Here is a 17248-nt window from a genome sequence, read left to right on the forward strand (position 1 = left end):
TTGTAAACTAACCTTCAATTTTTATATGCGGTAAAAAGATCATAACTAACCTACGACTGAAATGTATCTAATTCTGTCAAAACAACTACCACCGCTATAAGACCTTTCAAATGGAAGTAGTGGACTTTTAAAATATATCTTAGCTTAGATCAGAGGTGCTTATTTTACATATTTTGGCACAAAACTGTGCAGAATACACAGAACGCCATCAAACTTTCAGAAGTTACTAATTACAGAGCGCTTAATCAAATGACAGTTATGTTTGGTAGATGGAGCCACAAATTTTCTTACAATTGATGGGGATCATTTGACCTGAGGGGATCATTTTAGGCACTTTTCCCCTACATTTGACCTTCAAAAATTGTAAATTATCAGAAAAGCGTTGTCATGAATTACACCTTGGAAAGTCGATTAGAGTTGAACAGAATAAATCATCTCGTCTGTTTTGCAAAGAATCAATAATTTTTCAAATAATGAAATCCTATTGGAAAACTAGATAGTTTAAAAAAAATAAATAAAAACTGTAGTTTTAACAGAACAAAAAAGAAACAATCATCACGAAGAAAACAAGAGCAGTAACAATGTAGAAGAAATTAAGTCGGAAAACAAAGATGATTCTTTAGATTAAGGTTGTCATTACAATTCAGAAGTGGTAAATTTAAAAATGACAATTTAAAATTAAAAACTTTATCTGACAAATTGATTCAAGTTCATTATTTTATAGGAAAGTCGACACTGACTTGGCACTTTTAAAATTGCGAGCACTTTAAAGCAATAAATGCTTAAAAATTAATTGGCGACAAAATTATACACTGAAAAAATGAAGCTTGGCGGAAGTACTCAAACTCTGCAACCAGTTTGTTTCACAGTCTATAGGTTGAGAAGATTAAAAAAATTGTCTTCATTAAAAATAAAAATGTGCTTGAACAACTTTGTAAGCATTAAGCAAGAATTTTTAAAACTAAATATCAACTCTAAAATACTTAATACTTCTAGGTATTAAGCAACAAAAAACACCATCAAAGGCAGCCCCGGATTTTTGAAGGTTTGTCTTTGATAGAATTTTCAGATTACCGCCAATTTGAAAAAAAAATCATATTTATGGAGTGCCATATTGCGTAGCAGGAAAAGCGTATAAGGAGGCGTCCTAGTTAATATAATTTCTTGTTGATTGGTTAAGTAATTTCTGCTTAAGTTATCTAGCTTTATCACTTGCAATCTGTAATGCAGTAATTAATTACCTCTAATAAGAAAAATTAGGTTCATGTTATTCTAAAGTACAATAAATCAAATCCAGGTTTTTCGAAAAAATGCAGATAATAACAATCACAGTGTAAAAAAGATGTTATTTCATGCACTTAATTATTTGAGCCATCGACTGCTTCCTGAACGTATCTCTTATCTTAGTATAAAATGTCGTTACACAATTTCGATTTTATTTTTGTAAAAGTCTGGATGCCTAGCGTAAAAACTCAAGGCGGATTCATAAACCACAAGTACAGAAATATGCTAGATCTATATATATATGTCTACATAACATATAAAATTTGACAAAGAATCGCTTCGGTCTAATAAAAATCGCCACAGACGACAAACGGTAGACAGACAGATAGACAGACGGAAATGGTAGATCGATTTTCGTATTCTAGGGGTCATGAAACGTCGAGAAAACATGATATAAAAATAAAATGTAGGCTATTCAGCGACTAGTCGGAGTTTTATTTGTCGAACGTGCAAAATTTGCTTTATCGCACTGAAGAAAGGTTAAATAAAATTTGACGGGAAAACTTCACCATTTCTAGAATTAGCCCAAATAAGATGAACGTTTTCGTTATTTATTTTGTTGAAATGAATCTATTTTTGTGGGCAAGACATATACGAATATGTAATATTAATTATAATTCACTTGAAACAGTAATCGTTACACTCCAATTTTCACAAATTATTGCTTTATGTGAGTGTTGCAAATACACGAACTAGATTAAACATCAATCAATTATCATTTCCAAGTTAATCAATACCGAGTGTCTGGAGAATGGTGGATGAACTCTCTGCTGCGGTCTTAACAATAAACTACCTCATTTGCCAAAATCAGTTTTATCTTAGCAGGTACTAGCCCCGCCCACTTACCCACTCTTTTCTTAGAGGGTATGTCATTTGGGAAAATCAGTCTTATTTTAGCAGCTACTAGTCCCCTGGTTGTTATGGTTCTTGTCCTAAAAAAATAAAAGGTGAATTCAGTCATCATCGTTACTACGAAATCAGAAAGTAAGCCGGAGATATTCACGCATTAGGTGCGTGCAATGTTGCCAATTTTACTTTTATAAAACTGCGTCTTTTTCGTAATATACAGCAAAATGAATTTTTTATTATTTTTTTGGCACTCCCGAAACCCCCACACATAACGTTTTCCAGACACCCGGTAAGAGGAGGGGTGTTAATCTTAAAATTGCTAAGTGAATTGAAGTATATGTATAAAACTAAAAAAGTAAACTTTGTTTTGCTAAAATTGTAAAACATCAACACTATATAAATAACAAACAAAAACAAGGCAAGCTCATGAACTGCAAGTACAGGAGTATGTTATTTTATAAAATTTATATGGCATGTACTAAATCTTGAGATGACGGCATTAGATTATTGACGGGGATGATTAGACAAATTATGGTCAGCGTTTTAGTACCTACAAGATGTTCCTAACATACCTGTAAAATTTAACAACAATCGGTCCGGTAATTTCAGAGATTATCTATCTAATAAAAATCTATGCACACAATAGACGACGGACGACAGACAGACAGACAACCGACATTTGTCGGATGGACCTATTCACATACAATACTTCCTTAGCTTCCTCTCGGTAGTTGAGTTTTTACCCCAGACGTTCAGATTTTTGGAAAAAAAAAACAAAATTATATAACTACATTGTGCAATTGAACTTTGAAACCACGAAATCGATAGCTCTGAAATCTCGCAAACGTTTTATAGTTATCATATTTTTTACAATTACTTATACAGGGTGACTAAAAAAAATGTGGGGATGCGGTTGTTATATTACTAATATTGCATAAATTGATATATTGTGTCACTGCTAAAATGTTGATGACACACACAGCGTATCTTTATTTTAACTTATAGGAATTAAATTTTGTCAATTTGATTTTTTTGTGATATGAAAAAATTATATTTGCAAAATTTAATTTTATAATTTTTCGAAGACTGGGAACTTTTGTGTAAATAACATATTTTAATAATGTAGCCTACGCTCGCTAAATAAAAATTAGGATTGTATTTTTATGGAAATTCTTGTAGAGTTTGTTTTTCTGAATTCATTAATATGTCATACTTTAGTCACCTATACTGCGACACTGCCTTTGATTAGAACGCATTATGTTACGAAAACACAGTCTATCGATTTATTTATATTTGGTCTGGAACGGAGTGTCAGTTCGCACTTCTCCCACGATGATAGGAAACGGACACTCGATTAATAATTGCACCGAAAATATGAAAGGTTTGATAGAGCGTAAGGCCATGCCTGTGTTTCTAGTGAGTTTTCCAATTGAAAAATATTCCGATCAACATTTCAGCAAGTACACGTATTAATAATTAAAAACTGGGGTGTCAGGCTATATGACTATAGAAGGAGAAGGTTTCAAGAATCAAACAAAAGGTGGATTCATAAGCACAAGTACAGGAGTGAGTTTTTAACCTTAGCATTAAGATTTTTGGGAAAAAATCTTAATGCTATTTTTATTTCAAGTATTTCAAAATTGTATAACAATATTTTACAATGTATAACTTTGAAATTACAAAAAACGAATGCTGTGAAATCGTGCAAATATTTAAAAATTACTCGAAACATGATAAATCGTTAATCAAAATTTGTCCGTCATCTTACATTTTTGCCGAATTTCTCCGAATATATGAGTGTTTGTAGTAACTACTGAGATAAAACTGATTTTGGTAAACGACATACCCTCTAAGAGAAGAGAGAGTGGGTGGGCGGGCTTAGTACCTGCTAAGGCAAAGCTGATTTTAGCAAATGAGACCAGCAAAAATCGATTAAAAAGTTAAAAATGTTTGACGTATCAAAAATTGTCAAAGTTTTCAAAACCCTACGTTTACAATGTTCGCAGTCAGTTTTAGATTCTCTGGTGTTTTATTTCCGGATAAATTTAAAGAAATCTGGTGTTTTGTCGCTAGATGAACTTGAAGAAATCTTTTGAGCTTTTGGTGTTTTATCTCATTTACCAAAATCAGCCTTGACTTAGGAGGTACTAACCCCGCCCACCCACCCGTTCTTTTCTTAGAAGGTATCTCATTAGTAAAAATCAGTCTTATCTTAGCAGGTACTACTGAGAAAATAGGGGGTGGGTGGGCGGGCCTAGTACTTGTTAAGATAAAACTAATTTTCTCGTAAAGACTTGGGAAATTTAGAGGTGTTAAATTGCAAACTTCCATAGTAACGAGTTAAATACCTAAATCTACCTAAAATTTTTTCTAAATTTTTTTGGGGCTTTCTTTGTCATTTTTCGACGAAGATAATTTCATTGTTCAAATTTTAATCAACTATATATATATAATGCTCTACTACGTCTACGACATCCCTTCCAAGAAAATAGAGGGTGGGTGGACGGGGCTAGTACTTGATAAGATAAAACTGATTTTGGTAAATGACATATTCTTTAAGAAAATAAAGGGTGGGTGGGCGGGGCTACAACTTGCTGAGATAGAACTTAACAATATTAGATTTTTTCAAACTACTTCAAAAATAAAACAAAAAAAGTCCCTAATTTTCTTTCAAACCACTTCAAAGACAAGACAAGAGATCTGCGAAATTCTTTCAAACTACTTCAAATAGACAACAAAGGGGTCCTTGAAATTCTTTCAAACTACTTCAAAAACAAAATACAAGGGGTCCTCGAGATTCTTTGAAAGTACTTCAAAAACAAGACGAGGGATCTTTGAGATTCTTTCAAACACGTAAATAAAGACGAGAAAAGGCGATATTTGAAGAAAATAGGATTCGACAAATAAAACCCATCACAGACAACTGAAAAATAGTAAAAGAAGTGTAACATGGTGCCAGTGCTAAAAATTCATACTCAAAAACAGTTAAAATAGTGATATCAATTATTATTTATTACTCAGTTTTTCTGCTAGTAGCTGTCGTAATCATATTAAGATTTTAACTCAGTTCTTAAAATATAAAAAAGAATTTTGTTACAAATTAAAAAAACTGGATCACTCGATTTAAAATTTTCAATGTCAGTCTTATATATCTTTTCCGTAGCACTTACAGTGTCGAGCAATTCTTTTCCTAGTTAGTCAACACAAAAGAATAAAAGTTCTTCCACGTTTATTTATAAAATTGCGTTTTCAATAACACTTTATTGTGTCCATGACTGCCAATAAATGCAATCATTTTATTTCCGGTGTAGTATCGTAAAAATATTTACAACTGAAGAAAAACTGGTTCCATTTTTAACTACCATAGCTGGACATAATTTTATTACTACTTAATCATCTGTCTGAATGACTTTGATGCAAGTGTAAACAACAATCAGTGAATTAACTTTTTTTGAATTAATAAACTTATTTTTTTTATCAGACAAATTATTACCCTGGTTGTCTTAATAAATAACGCAAATCGTTCCAGTAACCTCAAATTTGTTTGTTCAGCACAATTACCACACGATCTTGCACTTTCAGCGAGGCAATCCCACCAAATTCCAAAAAATCGGATGTCCGTGATTCACCGCACAGATAGGACCATGGATTTACCATTCCCAAATTTTTTGGTAGCACTTTCCTGCCACCCATCAATTACCAATTAGACACGCACTTAACTCCACATCACAAGCTACACATTTAATTCAATTACCACGCTAGTTAACCACTCATCAGCATTTTTCAACGACATAATCATTGTTTTAGAGTCAATGTCATTTTAGAAACATTTACACGCTACCAGTCCACATTAGTTCGTGCTTTTTACAAGCACATCCACTTGTTCCATTAATTAACCAGCAATCACCCACAATAAATAAAAAATCGGTTCCACAAAAATGTTAAAAATCCAACAGCTGCAAAATTGCGAAATGAGATGTCAGCTTGATAAATGCAAATGCGGAGGATTGTCAAGGTTAATTAAAAGTGTCCGTTTTTCCCTTGTGGAAAAAATCAGGACCGTGTTAGTTTTTTCGATCGAATTACGAAATTGAAACACTTTCAGTTCTCGAGTGCAGTTAATGACCTCCATTCTGTTATATAACGTGATGGTGTGTAAAACAGAAATCGTGGAAAAGCGCATGAATAATGAGTGGTTTATTTATAGATTAATAATAATTATTGAACTTGAATTGTGTGACATTTAATATGTGGTATAAATTTAACACTTTTTGTGATTTCGGAAGTGAATAAAAACACGAATACTTGTCTGGGAGTTGGGTAATTGTTATTTAACACTGGAAGCGATAAAAATTCTGTAATATTTATTAAAGCGCCGACGAGAGTTATTCGTGCTTCAAGTTTAAGCACGATCAAGGATTAATAAATAATTGTTTGATTATTGTATAATTGGAGAATTATGGTTATTGTGAGGAGTGTAACGATTTGAGATCATTGGGAACACCCAGTCCGTGCCTTTTTCGATTTTTCTCGGATAGACGTTTTAGTGTAATTGTTGTGTCATTTATTACCTTTTATTTACACCTATATTTTTCTTGTACCATAAAAACTCGCTGAACTACTTTTGATCCGCATACTTTAATTAATTTTGCAATATCATACGTCTTAAAGCTCCGTCTAACGACTGTCGGTAATAGTTAACAATTATTTATTGCAGACTGGGGACAATAGTGACACTAAAATATGCACATTGATTGGCGCATTTATACGATTTCAGTTTTCTTTTGCAGTAAAACTGTTTTTGTTATGTAGTTACGTTTAAATCGTAAACCCGTAATTATTTCTAATTTGTCCATTCACATATTAAAGTGACCTCTACGTGGAATAAATTACTATTTTATTTTCAAGATTTTTATAATCAGTAGCTGTCAAGCACAAAATGCAAGATATATTGTCTGCTTTTCGTTCTTAAAATACTCTTACATTGTTTATTGGTGGTTGCTTTGGAAAATATAACTAAACGCTAAAGTTGACATTTTTTAAAAAACTTCACTTTCTAAAAGCCTTGCACTTTTCAATAATATGTAGATGTAAGTATCAGCTGCATGATAGATTTTAATTTGCGGAACTTCTCTACATAGTGGGTGGAGATACGAACAGTAATTATAACATATTTACGCAACTGTTATTTATAGGTTCACCGTTGCTAATGAACACAAACGTGCTATTATATTTTTAACAAAAATACATCTGTTTATTGCTGTCATTTTGTTTTACTCAAGGGAAAATTAAGAGTTTTTATAACGCTTATTAACTGAAGCGCATGCCAGAATTACGCTTTGGGCGCATGCGCACATAAAATGTCACTAGTATTTAGGAATGAAGTATAGGTATTGTCATTTACAATGAATTAGTTGTTGAGTAGTGACAGTGCTTTAAATTAGTGTGCCTTATATTTATGGATCTTTAAAAATTAAATAAGTCTGCAATATAGAAATCGTAAGTGCTATCATAACATTACATTACGTGTTTTATACGAAAACATCTTCTTAAATTATAATAATATAAATATTGTTATGATCTTATGACTTTAGTATTTGATTGAATTTTTCGACATTTATTAAAAAAAAAGAACCACAAATATTTTGTGTTGACAAGTTACTTTTGGAGTAATCAAAATCATAATGGTTATTAGAAGGATCATTTCATTACAGTTCCCTCAAGCGAATTTTTCTTTCTTTCGAAAGTGAAATAAAACAAGAATACGTCACTACATGGAAATTGTCTGTAACAACAATAAGAAAATATTTGATTTATGATAACTGTTATAGTTTGAATTATTAAACAATTTTAACAATTCTTCAATAAGTTCTGGAGTTCGCTTCCACAGATCCATTTTCATGGAAATTTTTTAAAATTTGTCGAAACTGCCTATATCCTACGACAAAGTCAGGGAATTATCGAAACTCTTGCATACATAATATTGCCAAATTCCATCTTTTTAATGAGTGTATTTATGTTGGAGTGAACTTACCCCGAAAATAATTACCCCGTTGTAAATAAACAGCAAATAATAATTCCAAGGCATTATCTATCTACAAATTTCTCGAATCACTACTGCAAACTGCATTTATTCATTCTTTAACCCTTGTTTATGATTAGTTTATGAAATTACCCCATACCCATATGAAAATTTTGTACACCGAAATTGGCCAGTGAATTACACTTAGTTTCTTTAGGGAAACACCGAAAAATTAAAAAAATATTAAAGGTTACTTTATCTTCCACTAATTGGATGTTTTGCATTACTTGCGTTTGTAACAGTGATGTCATCAGGCATTTCTTTGAGAAGCTTATAATTCCATAAATGAATAACTTGTAACTACTTTTACGTAGTAGAAATACCCATTTGTCACGCTGCAATAAAAGAATGAATTCATTACCTTAATTGTGAAATTGCAAAAACTGGTAATATTCCAAATGTGACTAAAAATGAAACTGATGATGTGATTCAAAAATATTATTCATTTATTAAATAAAGTTTTATTACAAAGATTTGCAGCGGATTTGAGGCTAAAAATTTGGTCGAAATTATTTGGACACAACCTCGAAGCATTTTCGAGTTGAGTTTTTTTTTACACAATTTGTGATGATTAGTGCAGTGTAATACTCAAAATAACAGTATTGTATATATTTCCAAACTTTTCTAGGAAAATGAAGCGAGCCAGATTTAACCAATAAAATAAATTGTCTCATTCATTAATTTTTTTTTCACCTGCTCTTTAAGCAAATCTAAAAAATATGAATACAATGACATTGGATTATTGGACCAAGTCGACGGCGTAACGTCATCTCAACCGCCCCTGAATTCTATTCTAATCTGTATCTTTTGTGCAGATGGAACGATAAATCCCGCCAGCTCGACTAGGAACCGCGCACTCCGCTTCAACCACGTTTTTCTGTGTTATTTAATTTTAATTCTGTTTATATGTTCAATTCTTATTACTCTGATATTAAACTACAACTGAACAAGTGTCAAAGTTTCAAAAAGAGCACTAAACAACATTTTAAATTCGCCATACCATCTTGTGAATTTTTAAACAACAAATAATTCTTATTTGAGATTAAGATTCAACATCAGATAATTTATATGAAGGAAACATTCACCAACAAAATATTTACAAAACAAAAACTAGCAAAGATTTTTAAAAAACAAAAGATCTGGTGTGAAATAAAACTTGTGCAAATAAAAATATTACGTGAGGTGAGAAACCGCAAAGCATGAAAATTTATTTTCAATTTAAATTATATCTACTACAAAGAAAATTACTGAAGTCAAAATTGTGAAATAGAGAAAAAATTGTATGAGATGAAAAATTGCAAAGGTACCAAGTTTACATGAGTTTAATATTTGACACACTTTATCAACGATTCAAACAAGGAATTTATATGATGTTGCATTATGCCCTGATCCAAGTGATTAATTACTTAAAACAATTTGTTTTGAGAGTTTATATTGTGGACTGTTTCCCCAAACAAAACACATGATAAATAAACACAAAATGTATCAGGCGTTACGAGGAAAGCTCCTCGATGATGTAATTATTCACATTGAGAGGGAAATGCGTCTCGGTGATATGATGATGATAACGATGATAACTGTCTAAGGAGAGAAATCTTTACTCCCCCCTGTCAGTCCACGATATTATGAACTTTATAGCCTTTTTCCACAATGGGGCAACGTTAGGTTAATTTAACTGCCGTAAATGAACTATTAATCTCCTAGTAAGTGTTTATCTAAACAACTCTAATATCTGTTAAATTGTGTTAGAACCAGTTAACGATAAAAATCCTAACGTGATCTGTGAACTGTGGCATCATCGTCGTTACGATTAATTGTCGTTAAACAAACTAACTTTTTTTAACCTATTCACCGCGTCTTTTCACCATGCTTTCACACAGAGAACCAAACCAACAATGACGCTTTCACCTCTCTACCATTCCGCCCTCTTCTAACAACCCTCTAACTAAAATTCCAAGCAGAAAACTACCCACTACCCAAAAGCGTTAACGTGCACATGGTTACCTATGTTTAACACTTTTTTTGATTGCATTTTTTTTCTTTTAAATTCAAATTAATCAAATGCGATTTCGCGCCGCTGTTAATTTTTTTCAGCGCGAAATTTTAATTCAAATTCGGTCACCACAATGTATTTAAAAAATGTGTTGTACAACCTCTATATTATAATATAACAGTTTTCATACTTTTCTTACGTTTTCACAAGTGCTACATTTGCAGTGGCTTCTATAGGTTATTTGAAAATGCCAAGATCTTCAGAATTATCCATGTTTTGCTTTTTTACGTTGTTGTTTGATTATCATGAACGGACTTGTTGTTATGGTAATTGTCTAATTGTGTATCCTGAATCGAAATCTACTTTAGAAATTCTCTTTTAAATGTTCAAAAATCGAGTACACAAAAAAGTAACATCTCGACACATAAGAAAAGTGTGTTTTCCACATTCCAACAGCATTTTCTTGGTTGCATTATTTTCCGTAGTTAAAGAAGAAAGACATTTTACCGCTTAACAAAATCTATCCTATGTTGTTTATAGGGCTATCTGGAGTATCATCTTCTTCAACGTTAGCTTCTTCTGACATTGAATCTTCATTTCTTCCAAAAATAAAATTTCTCAACCTGTATCTAAGATCTAAAGCATCAGGATGGTCATATAATGCTCCTTTGGACCTCATTTGTCCAAAAAAATGCTCTAAAACATTTTGGTTTAGTCTGTATGTTAAAATGTTGGAGTAATTAAGTGCAAAATTGTCTTTCAAGTCATTAAATAACAGTTTAAGAGCATTATTGGCCTGAATAATTGCTTGAAACGGCATCAAAAACGGTTTTCCTTTAACTCTCATCGTACACATAGTGTCTGACATTGTATCTAAATTTTTTTCTTACACCAAGGTTTCTTTCCATCGACAGCCAAATTTCCATATAATCCTCTATTACCGCCCTCCAAATTGGAAACGATACTACATACATAAAATCCTGCATCTTCTATAAATTTAATAACTTCATATACCTAATATTTCTTGCGTTATCTTCTGATTGAAGTTAAAATATAATATATCAGGAAGTCTGGAACATACCTGGAATTTTTTTTATTTTTTTAATCCATTTTTTTTAAGTAGTCGATAGAGTCGTGGTCCTGCAGAATGTAAAACAGCTGCCTGTGAAATTTCTGTTACTCTCCAGACTGGTCGTATGTGAGGATTTTGGAGTTTTGTCTTGGAGTGAAAATTGTTTTTATATCGAACCTTCGCAAGAAACATGTGCTTAAGGGTATAGAAACTTCAAATTTTAGAAGTAAAATAGGTAGAAAAAATGCGAAAAAGGCACTCATGATCAAAAATAGACAAATAGGCATAAACAAGTAGGGCTCAAATTAAAATAAAGATTTTACCAGATACACATTTATATATAACTTTCATTTGCCTACAGTCAAAATGAAAGGGCCCTTAGAATCCGCTCTTTACTTATAAATGACACAACAGATATAAAATTATTTCAACAAATATAGTCAACAGAATTACAACAAAAACACTGACTACCAACCAGATTTACAGACTACTTTGGCTAAAACAGAACACACATTAGTTTGCATTAAATTGAAATTTATGCATTAGTGGTAGTGTACATACAAGTGCGTAATTGCAAGTCACAAGCTACGTCACTGATAAGTGATAACAGCTTACATGATCAGTAAAATTTTTCCTACTTTCTCTGTCACTAAAATAAATTACTTAGCTTGACTCTAGGTAAATAAAAATCCAAATAAATTACATTCTGTCACAGATAATCTTTTAGTATTTAGATTAATTACTAAAATCGTGATATAAATATTCACGAGTTTTAATAAAATACATGTACATACTACACGCCTACAGGCAGCCTTTCAAAATTACTGCTGATACTAAGATGTTTATGGATTTATTCGAACACCTGAATAAAAATTTTTTCTTAGCTTAAGCTTGGGAAGTAAAAACAAGCTGACACCTGATTTCTTGAAAGGTGCATGTTGTTGGGTGAAAACAAAATAAAAAGTATTAAGGATTATGCATATGTTAAATAAGTTCTTAAACTTGTTAACTACACGGTTACATTGCAGCTTGTCAAATTATAATCTCGTAATTTTTAAGGTATTGTAAGGTTTCACATTGAAAAGTAGCTTGGTGAATTTTTATTTTGGTATATATTTATATTTTTATAGTGAACATTTAACATGTTTAACACCGAGTTCCTTAATGTAAAATATTTTGAAACACCTCCATCAACAATGTTATTGATCAAGTTAAAAATGGTTTACCTATCTAATTTTTCTAAAACTTGGGAACGGAATGTTACTTTGTATTTATGAAGTAGTTATGAAGTTCATTAAAAAAACATGCATAGTCACCTTTATCAATTTATCTAACAAACTGAGCTTGTTCAATCGTGCTTCAAGGACGAGGGAAGCTCTGCCAATATAATTTTCGTAGGTATGTACTTAAAAAAAATTTAATTTTTAACGGAAATTCTGTTCTAAATAAAATTGACGTTTTTTTACAAATTTTATTGTAAAGAAAAAATAGTCATTCACATCAAACAAAATTTTTAAAATTAATTGACAAAATCTAGATCGTACAAAAAGTAAATGAACTTGTCAAACCATTATTGCATAATTTTATTTTATTTTTTAATTTTTATTATCAAATATATTCACTTCCGTATGAACACAAACATTCCAGTGTTTTTTGCACTGATCAATCACTGTTTTTTTGTGGGATTTTTTATGTTAAGAATAAACTCTAGAAGCACAAACCGTTTATAAAACATTAAAACTTTAAAATATTTATTACAAAATAATGGTATTTTGGCAAGGTCGTGGTCAATAATTGTAAACAATATAATTTTTTCACTCGAAATCAATGGCATAATACAATGCAAGCGTGAAATTACATCCTCTAAAAACAAAAAATAGACAACCAGTAAAACACTTAGTCGGTTTGGTGCCGGAGTTTCACGGCATCGTTCAAGTGCGATGGTGGTGTAATGGTCAGCATAGTTGCCTTCCAAGCAGTTGATCCGGGTTCGATTCCCGGCCATCGCAACTTTTTTTTAATGCTTTTTGTACTAAAATCTTGTTTTTTTCAGGAAAGCAAAATGTGGCCACTTCTAGCACTCTTCCTCGCACTTCTATCACCAACAGTCCTGTCCCTAGAATTAGAAGTTTTAAACGAATGGAACTTGTTGGACCTCAATATTCCGTACGATTACGGTTTAATCAACAATTTTAGGTACGCCGACAATGCGAAACCATGAAGAATTTTGATTGAGTATCGATTGCAGGCCCGAGACTAACGTGTTCACTGGACTTGAGATAACTAATGACAGGATATTTTTGTCTATTCCACGGTTATGGTCAGGCGTCGCTGCCACTCTGACCGTGATTCCTCGGCATACGCCTCCTGGTTCCAGTCCGCGCCTGGAGGCGTATCCTAGCTGGGATTTCCATAAGCTGGGGAAGGGGCAGAATGACAGCTGCGATGGGCTCACTTCCGTGTACCGAATGAGGCAGGATTCTTGCAACAGGTTATGGGTGAGTTTTTATCTTGTGTGTGGATTAATTTGTGTTTCTGGAATTTCTTTAATGTTTATTTTCTTTGAAATGTATTTATTAAAAATAGATAATAGATCAAACAAATTTTGTGTCAGATCTCACAAATAACTTACATTTGTAAAAATATACAGGCTTTTTCATAAAAAAAAATCAACTTTGATATATAACCTTGAAATGGAACAACATCTTCTATAGATTACACTGCGTCAAATTATTTTTTAATAATTTTAGACACATGTGCAACGTTTTGCGACGTTGGGACAGCCTATGTCGCTATTCTCTATCGCTCTATATTTTGACATGATGACACAAATGAAGTGTTAGTTATTTTTAGAAATTTGTTTTTTAAGATTTAGAAACTTTTTAAAGTTCTTACAAGTTGTAAAATAAACTACCGAAGTGATTGTTGTGAAATTTTATAAATATTTTAGGAATCTCATATTGACGGCAAAACGCGATGCCAAATTTGTCTGGTCATATCTACCAACAATATAATAAAATATTATACTTCTGTATTTGTGATTTATAAATCCCCCTTGATTTTTTTCAATATTGCACTGCTAATTTTCTGTTCTGTCTAAATAATTTTAAGACCACTTTTTCTTTATTATGTATTTTTTATACCTAGTCGACAGTTTTGTACTATCTAGATCTTATTTGTATTTAACACTAAAAAACAAAATCATCAAGATTTCCTCACAACATTTTTTATTAAACTTAAATTATTGTTTAAAAAAAATATAGCTCTAATTATACACACAACTCAGTTTTTTTAATAGAGCACTCTATACACAGGGTGATGAAAAAATGATTTATAATCTGGATGGTACGTTGCTAAGAAGGCTCTGAAGAACTCAAAAAACATGGCCAAAAAGTCCATGAACAAAATTTTTGAAAATATTAAACTTCAAATTTGAAGAATAAACTTCGAAATTCTGATATCTTTTAATACTTTAATTGACAGTCTAAAATTCCGATAAAAATCATCAAAAATGACAATACAAGGGTTACTAGAAAAGTCAAACACGTTATTTTTTAAATTAATTAAACCAAATTTTAATGTAGAGTGTGTTTTGAAAGTGGATATTTCACTTTTTTCAAATAGAAAACCCTGTATTTTATTAGTTTTTTTTTGTTTTCTTTTTTCAATATCAACTTAAGAAAGTTAAAATATCGAAAAATTGAGAAATCGGAGTATAAAACGGTCGAAAAATTGAAAAACCTGAAGTTTAAAAAACGAAAAATAGAATATTCAAAAAGTAAAAAGCCGAGAAATCGAAAAATCCAAAACTAGAAAAATCGAAAAGTCGAAATACTAAAAAATCCTCAAACTGAAATATCGAAAATTTGAAAAATGGAAAAAAAATTGAAGAATCGGAAAACTAAAAAATCACAAAATCGAACGAAATATCCATAAATTGGGAAACTTAAAATATTGAAAAATTGGGAAATCGAAAAGTCAAAAAAACAAAGTCAAAAAATCGCAAGCTTAAAAAATCGAAAAATTGAAAAATCAAAAACCTGAAAAATCGAAAATTCGAAGAACTGAAGTAAGTACTAAAAATTGAAACTTTGGGAAGTCGAGAAATGGGAAAATCAAAAAATAGATTAATTGCGAAATCGGAAAACTGAAAATTCAGAAACGTCAAAATTTGAAAAATTAAAAAATACTGAAGAATTAAAAAACAGAAAAATCTGAAATTTAAAACATTGAAAAACTAAAATATCGGAGGAGTCGATAAACCGAGAGACTGAACAATCAAAACATCGAACCATCTGCATTTCGATAAAACGAGATGTCAAAAAATTGAAAAATCGAAAATTTAAAAATTCTGGAATTGGAAAAATTATTGAAAAATCTGAAGTTTAAAAAACGGAAAAATGAAAATCCAAAAATAAAAAATCGAAAAATCGAAAAATCCAGAAGTCGAAAAATCGAAAAGTCAAGGAATCAAAACATTGGAGAATCCCAAAACTGAAAGAAATATCCAAAGATTGAGAAAAAAAGTCAAAAATCGATTAACTGAGAAATCGGAAAACAACATTTAGCAAGGTCAGAATTTGAAAAATTGAAAAACAGAAATACTGAGGAATTGAAAAATCAAAAAACGAGAAATCGAAAAATCTAAAATTTAAAACATTGAACAATTAAAATATCGCAAAAAATTAAAAAAAAATTCGAAAATCTAAATTTTAAAAATCGGATAACTGAGAAATTGAAACATCAAAAATTTGGAAAATGGAAAAATTGAAAAACCCAAAAGTAAAAAATCGAAAAACCGAGAAATCCAAAGATCGAAACATCGGAAAATTCAAAAAGTGAAACATCCAGAAATCTAAAAATCATAGGATAAAGAAATTGAGGAGTTGAATCATCTGAATTCGATAAACCGAGAAATCAAAAAATTGAAAAATGGAAATATTTTAAAAAAGAAAAGTTAGAAAAATCGAAAATTTAAAAATCCGGACAATTGAAAAATTGAAATATAGAAGAACTGAAAACTCCAGAAATCGTAAAACCTAGAATTTTAACAATTGAAACATTAAAACATCGAAAAATTGAGAAAACGAAGTAGGTATAAAACAGTCGAAAAATTGAAAATTATAAGGCTTAATGAAAAACTAAAAATCCAAAAAGTAAAAAATCCAAAAATTCAAAAATCCAGAAATTAAAAAATTCGAGAGCCTAAAAACCAAAAAGTCGAACAGAAAAATCTGAAATTTAAAACATTGAAAAATTAAAATATCGTAAAATTGAAAAATGAAGAAATCGAAACATCAAAAAAAAAAAAATAAACGTTCGAAAATCTACGATTTTAAATCGAAAAACTGAAAAATCAACAAATCGAGAAATCGAAACTCGAAAATTAAAAAAAATTGGAAAATTGAAAACTCGGATAATTCAAAAATCAAAACATTGAAAAAGCGAAAAATCGGAACATCGAAAAATTCAAAAACTGAGACATCGAGAAATCGAAAAATAAAAAGATCGAAAAACCGAGGAATCGATAAATCGAGAGACTGAAATCGAAATATAAAACAGTCGGAAAATTGAAAATTATAAGGCTTAATGAAAAACTAAAAATCCAAAAAGTGAAAAACCCAAAAATTCAAAAATCTGAAATTTAAAACATTGAAAAATTAAAATATCATAAAATTGAAAAATGAAGAAATCGAAACATCAAAAAATAAAAAAAAATAAACATACGAAAATCTACGATTTTAAATCGAAAAACTGAAAAATCAACAAATCGAGAAATCGAAACTCGAAAATTAAAAAAAATTGGAAAATTGAAAACTCGGATAATTCAAAAATCAAAACATCGAAAAATTCAAAAACTGAGACATCGAGAAATCGAAAAATCAAAAGATCGAGAAACCGAGGAATCGATAAATCGAGAGACTGAAATCGAAATATAAAACAGACGGAAAATTGAAAAATCTTAAGT

The 17248-nt window shown here is 30.8% G+C and overlaps 1 protein-coding gene and 1 non-coding gene across 4 annotated transcripts in view; both read left to right on the plus strand.

Annotated features, from left to right (window-relative positions):
• The window catches only part of LOC135123057 (protein yellow-like), a 61045-nt gene that overhangs the window by 40632 nt on the left and 3165 nt on the right, over positions 1-17248 (plus strand). The window contains exons 1-3 of one of the 3 annotated variants that reach the window (XM_064047553.1): positions 7550-7632; positions 13334-13476; positions 13529-13778. In XM_064047553.1, the coding sequence (XP_063903623.1) occupies positions 13343-13476; positions 13529-13778 (384 nt within the window). In that variant the 5' untranslated portion in view covers positions 7550-7632; positions 13334-13342. Of the gene's footprint in view, positions 1-7549; positions 7633-13300; positions 13477-13528; positions 13779-17248 lie in introns of those variants that run through there. The other 2 variants (XM_064047552.1, XM_064047551.1) reach the window with 2 other exon arrangements.
• On the plus strand, positions 13218-13289 carry Trnag-ucc (transfer RNA glycine (anticodon UCC)). The gene has a single exon. It is a non-coding gene; the product is annotated as a tRNA-Gly (tRNA).

Source organism: Zophobas morio, unplaced genomic scaffold, assembly GCF_036711695.1.
Source record: "Zophobas morio isolate AGI-343-1 ecotype UQ-CSIRO unplaced genomic scaffold, CSIRO_AGI_Zmor_V1 ptg000006l, whole genome shotgun sequence".
Lineage (NCBI taxonomy): Eukaryota > Metazoa > Arthropoda > Insecta > Coleoptera > Tenebrionidae > Zophobas > Zophobas morio.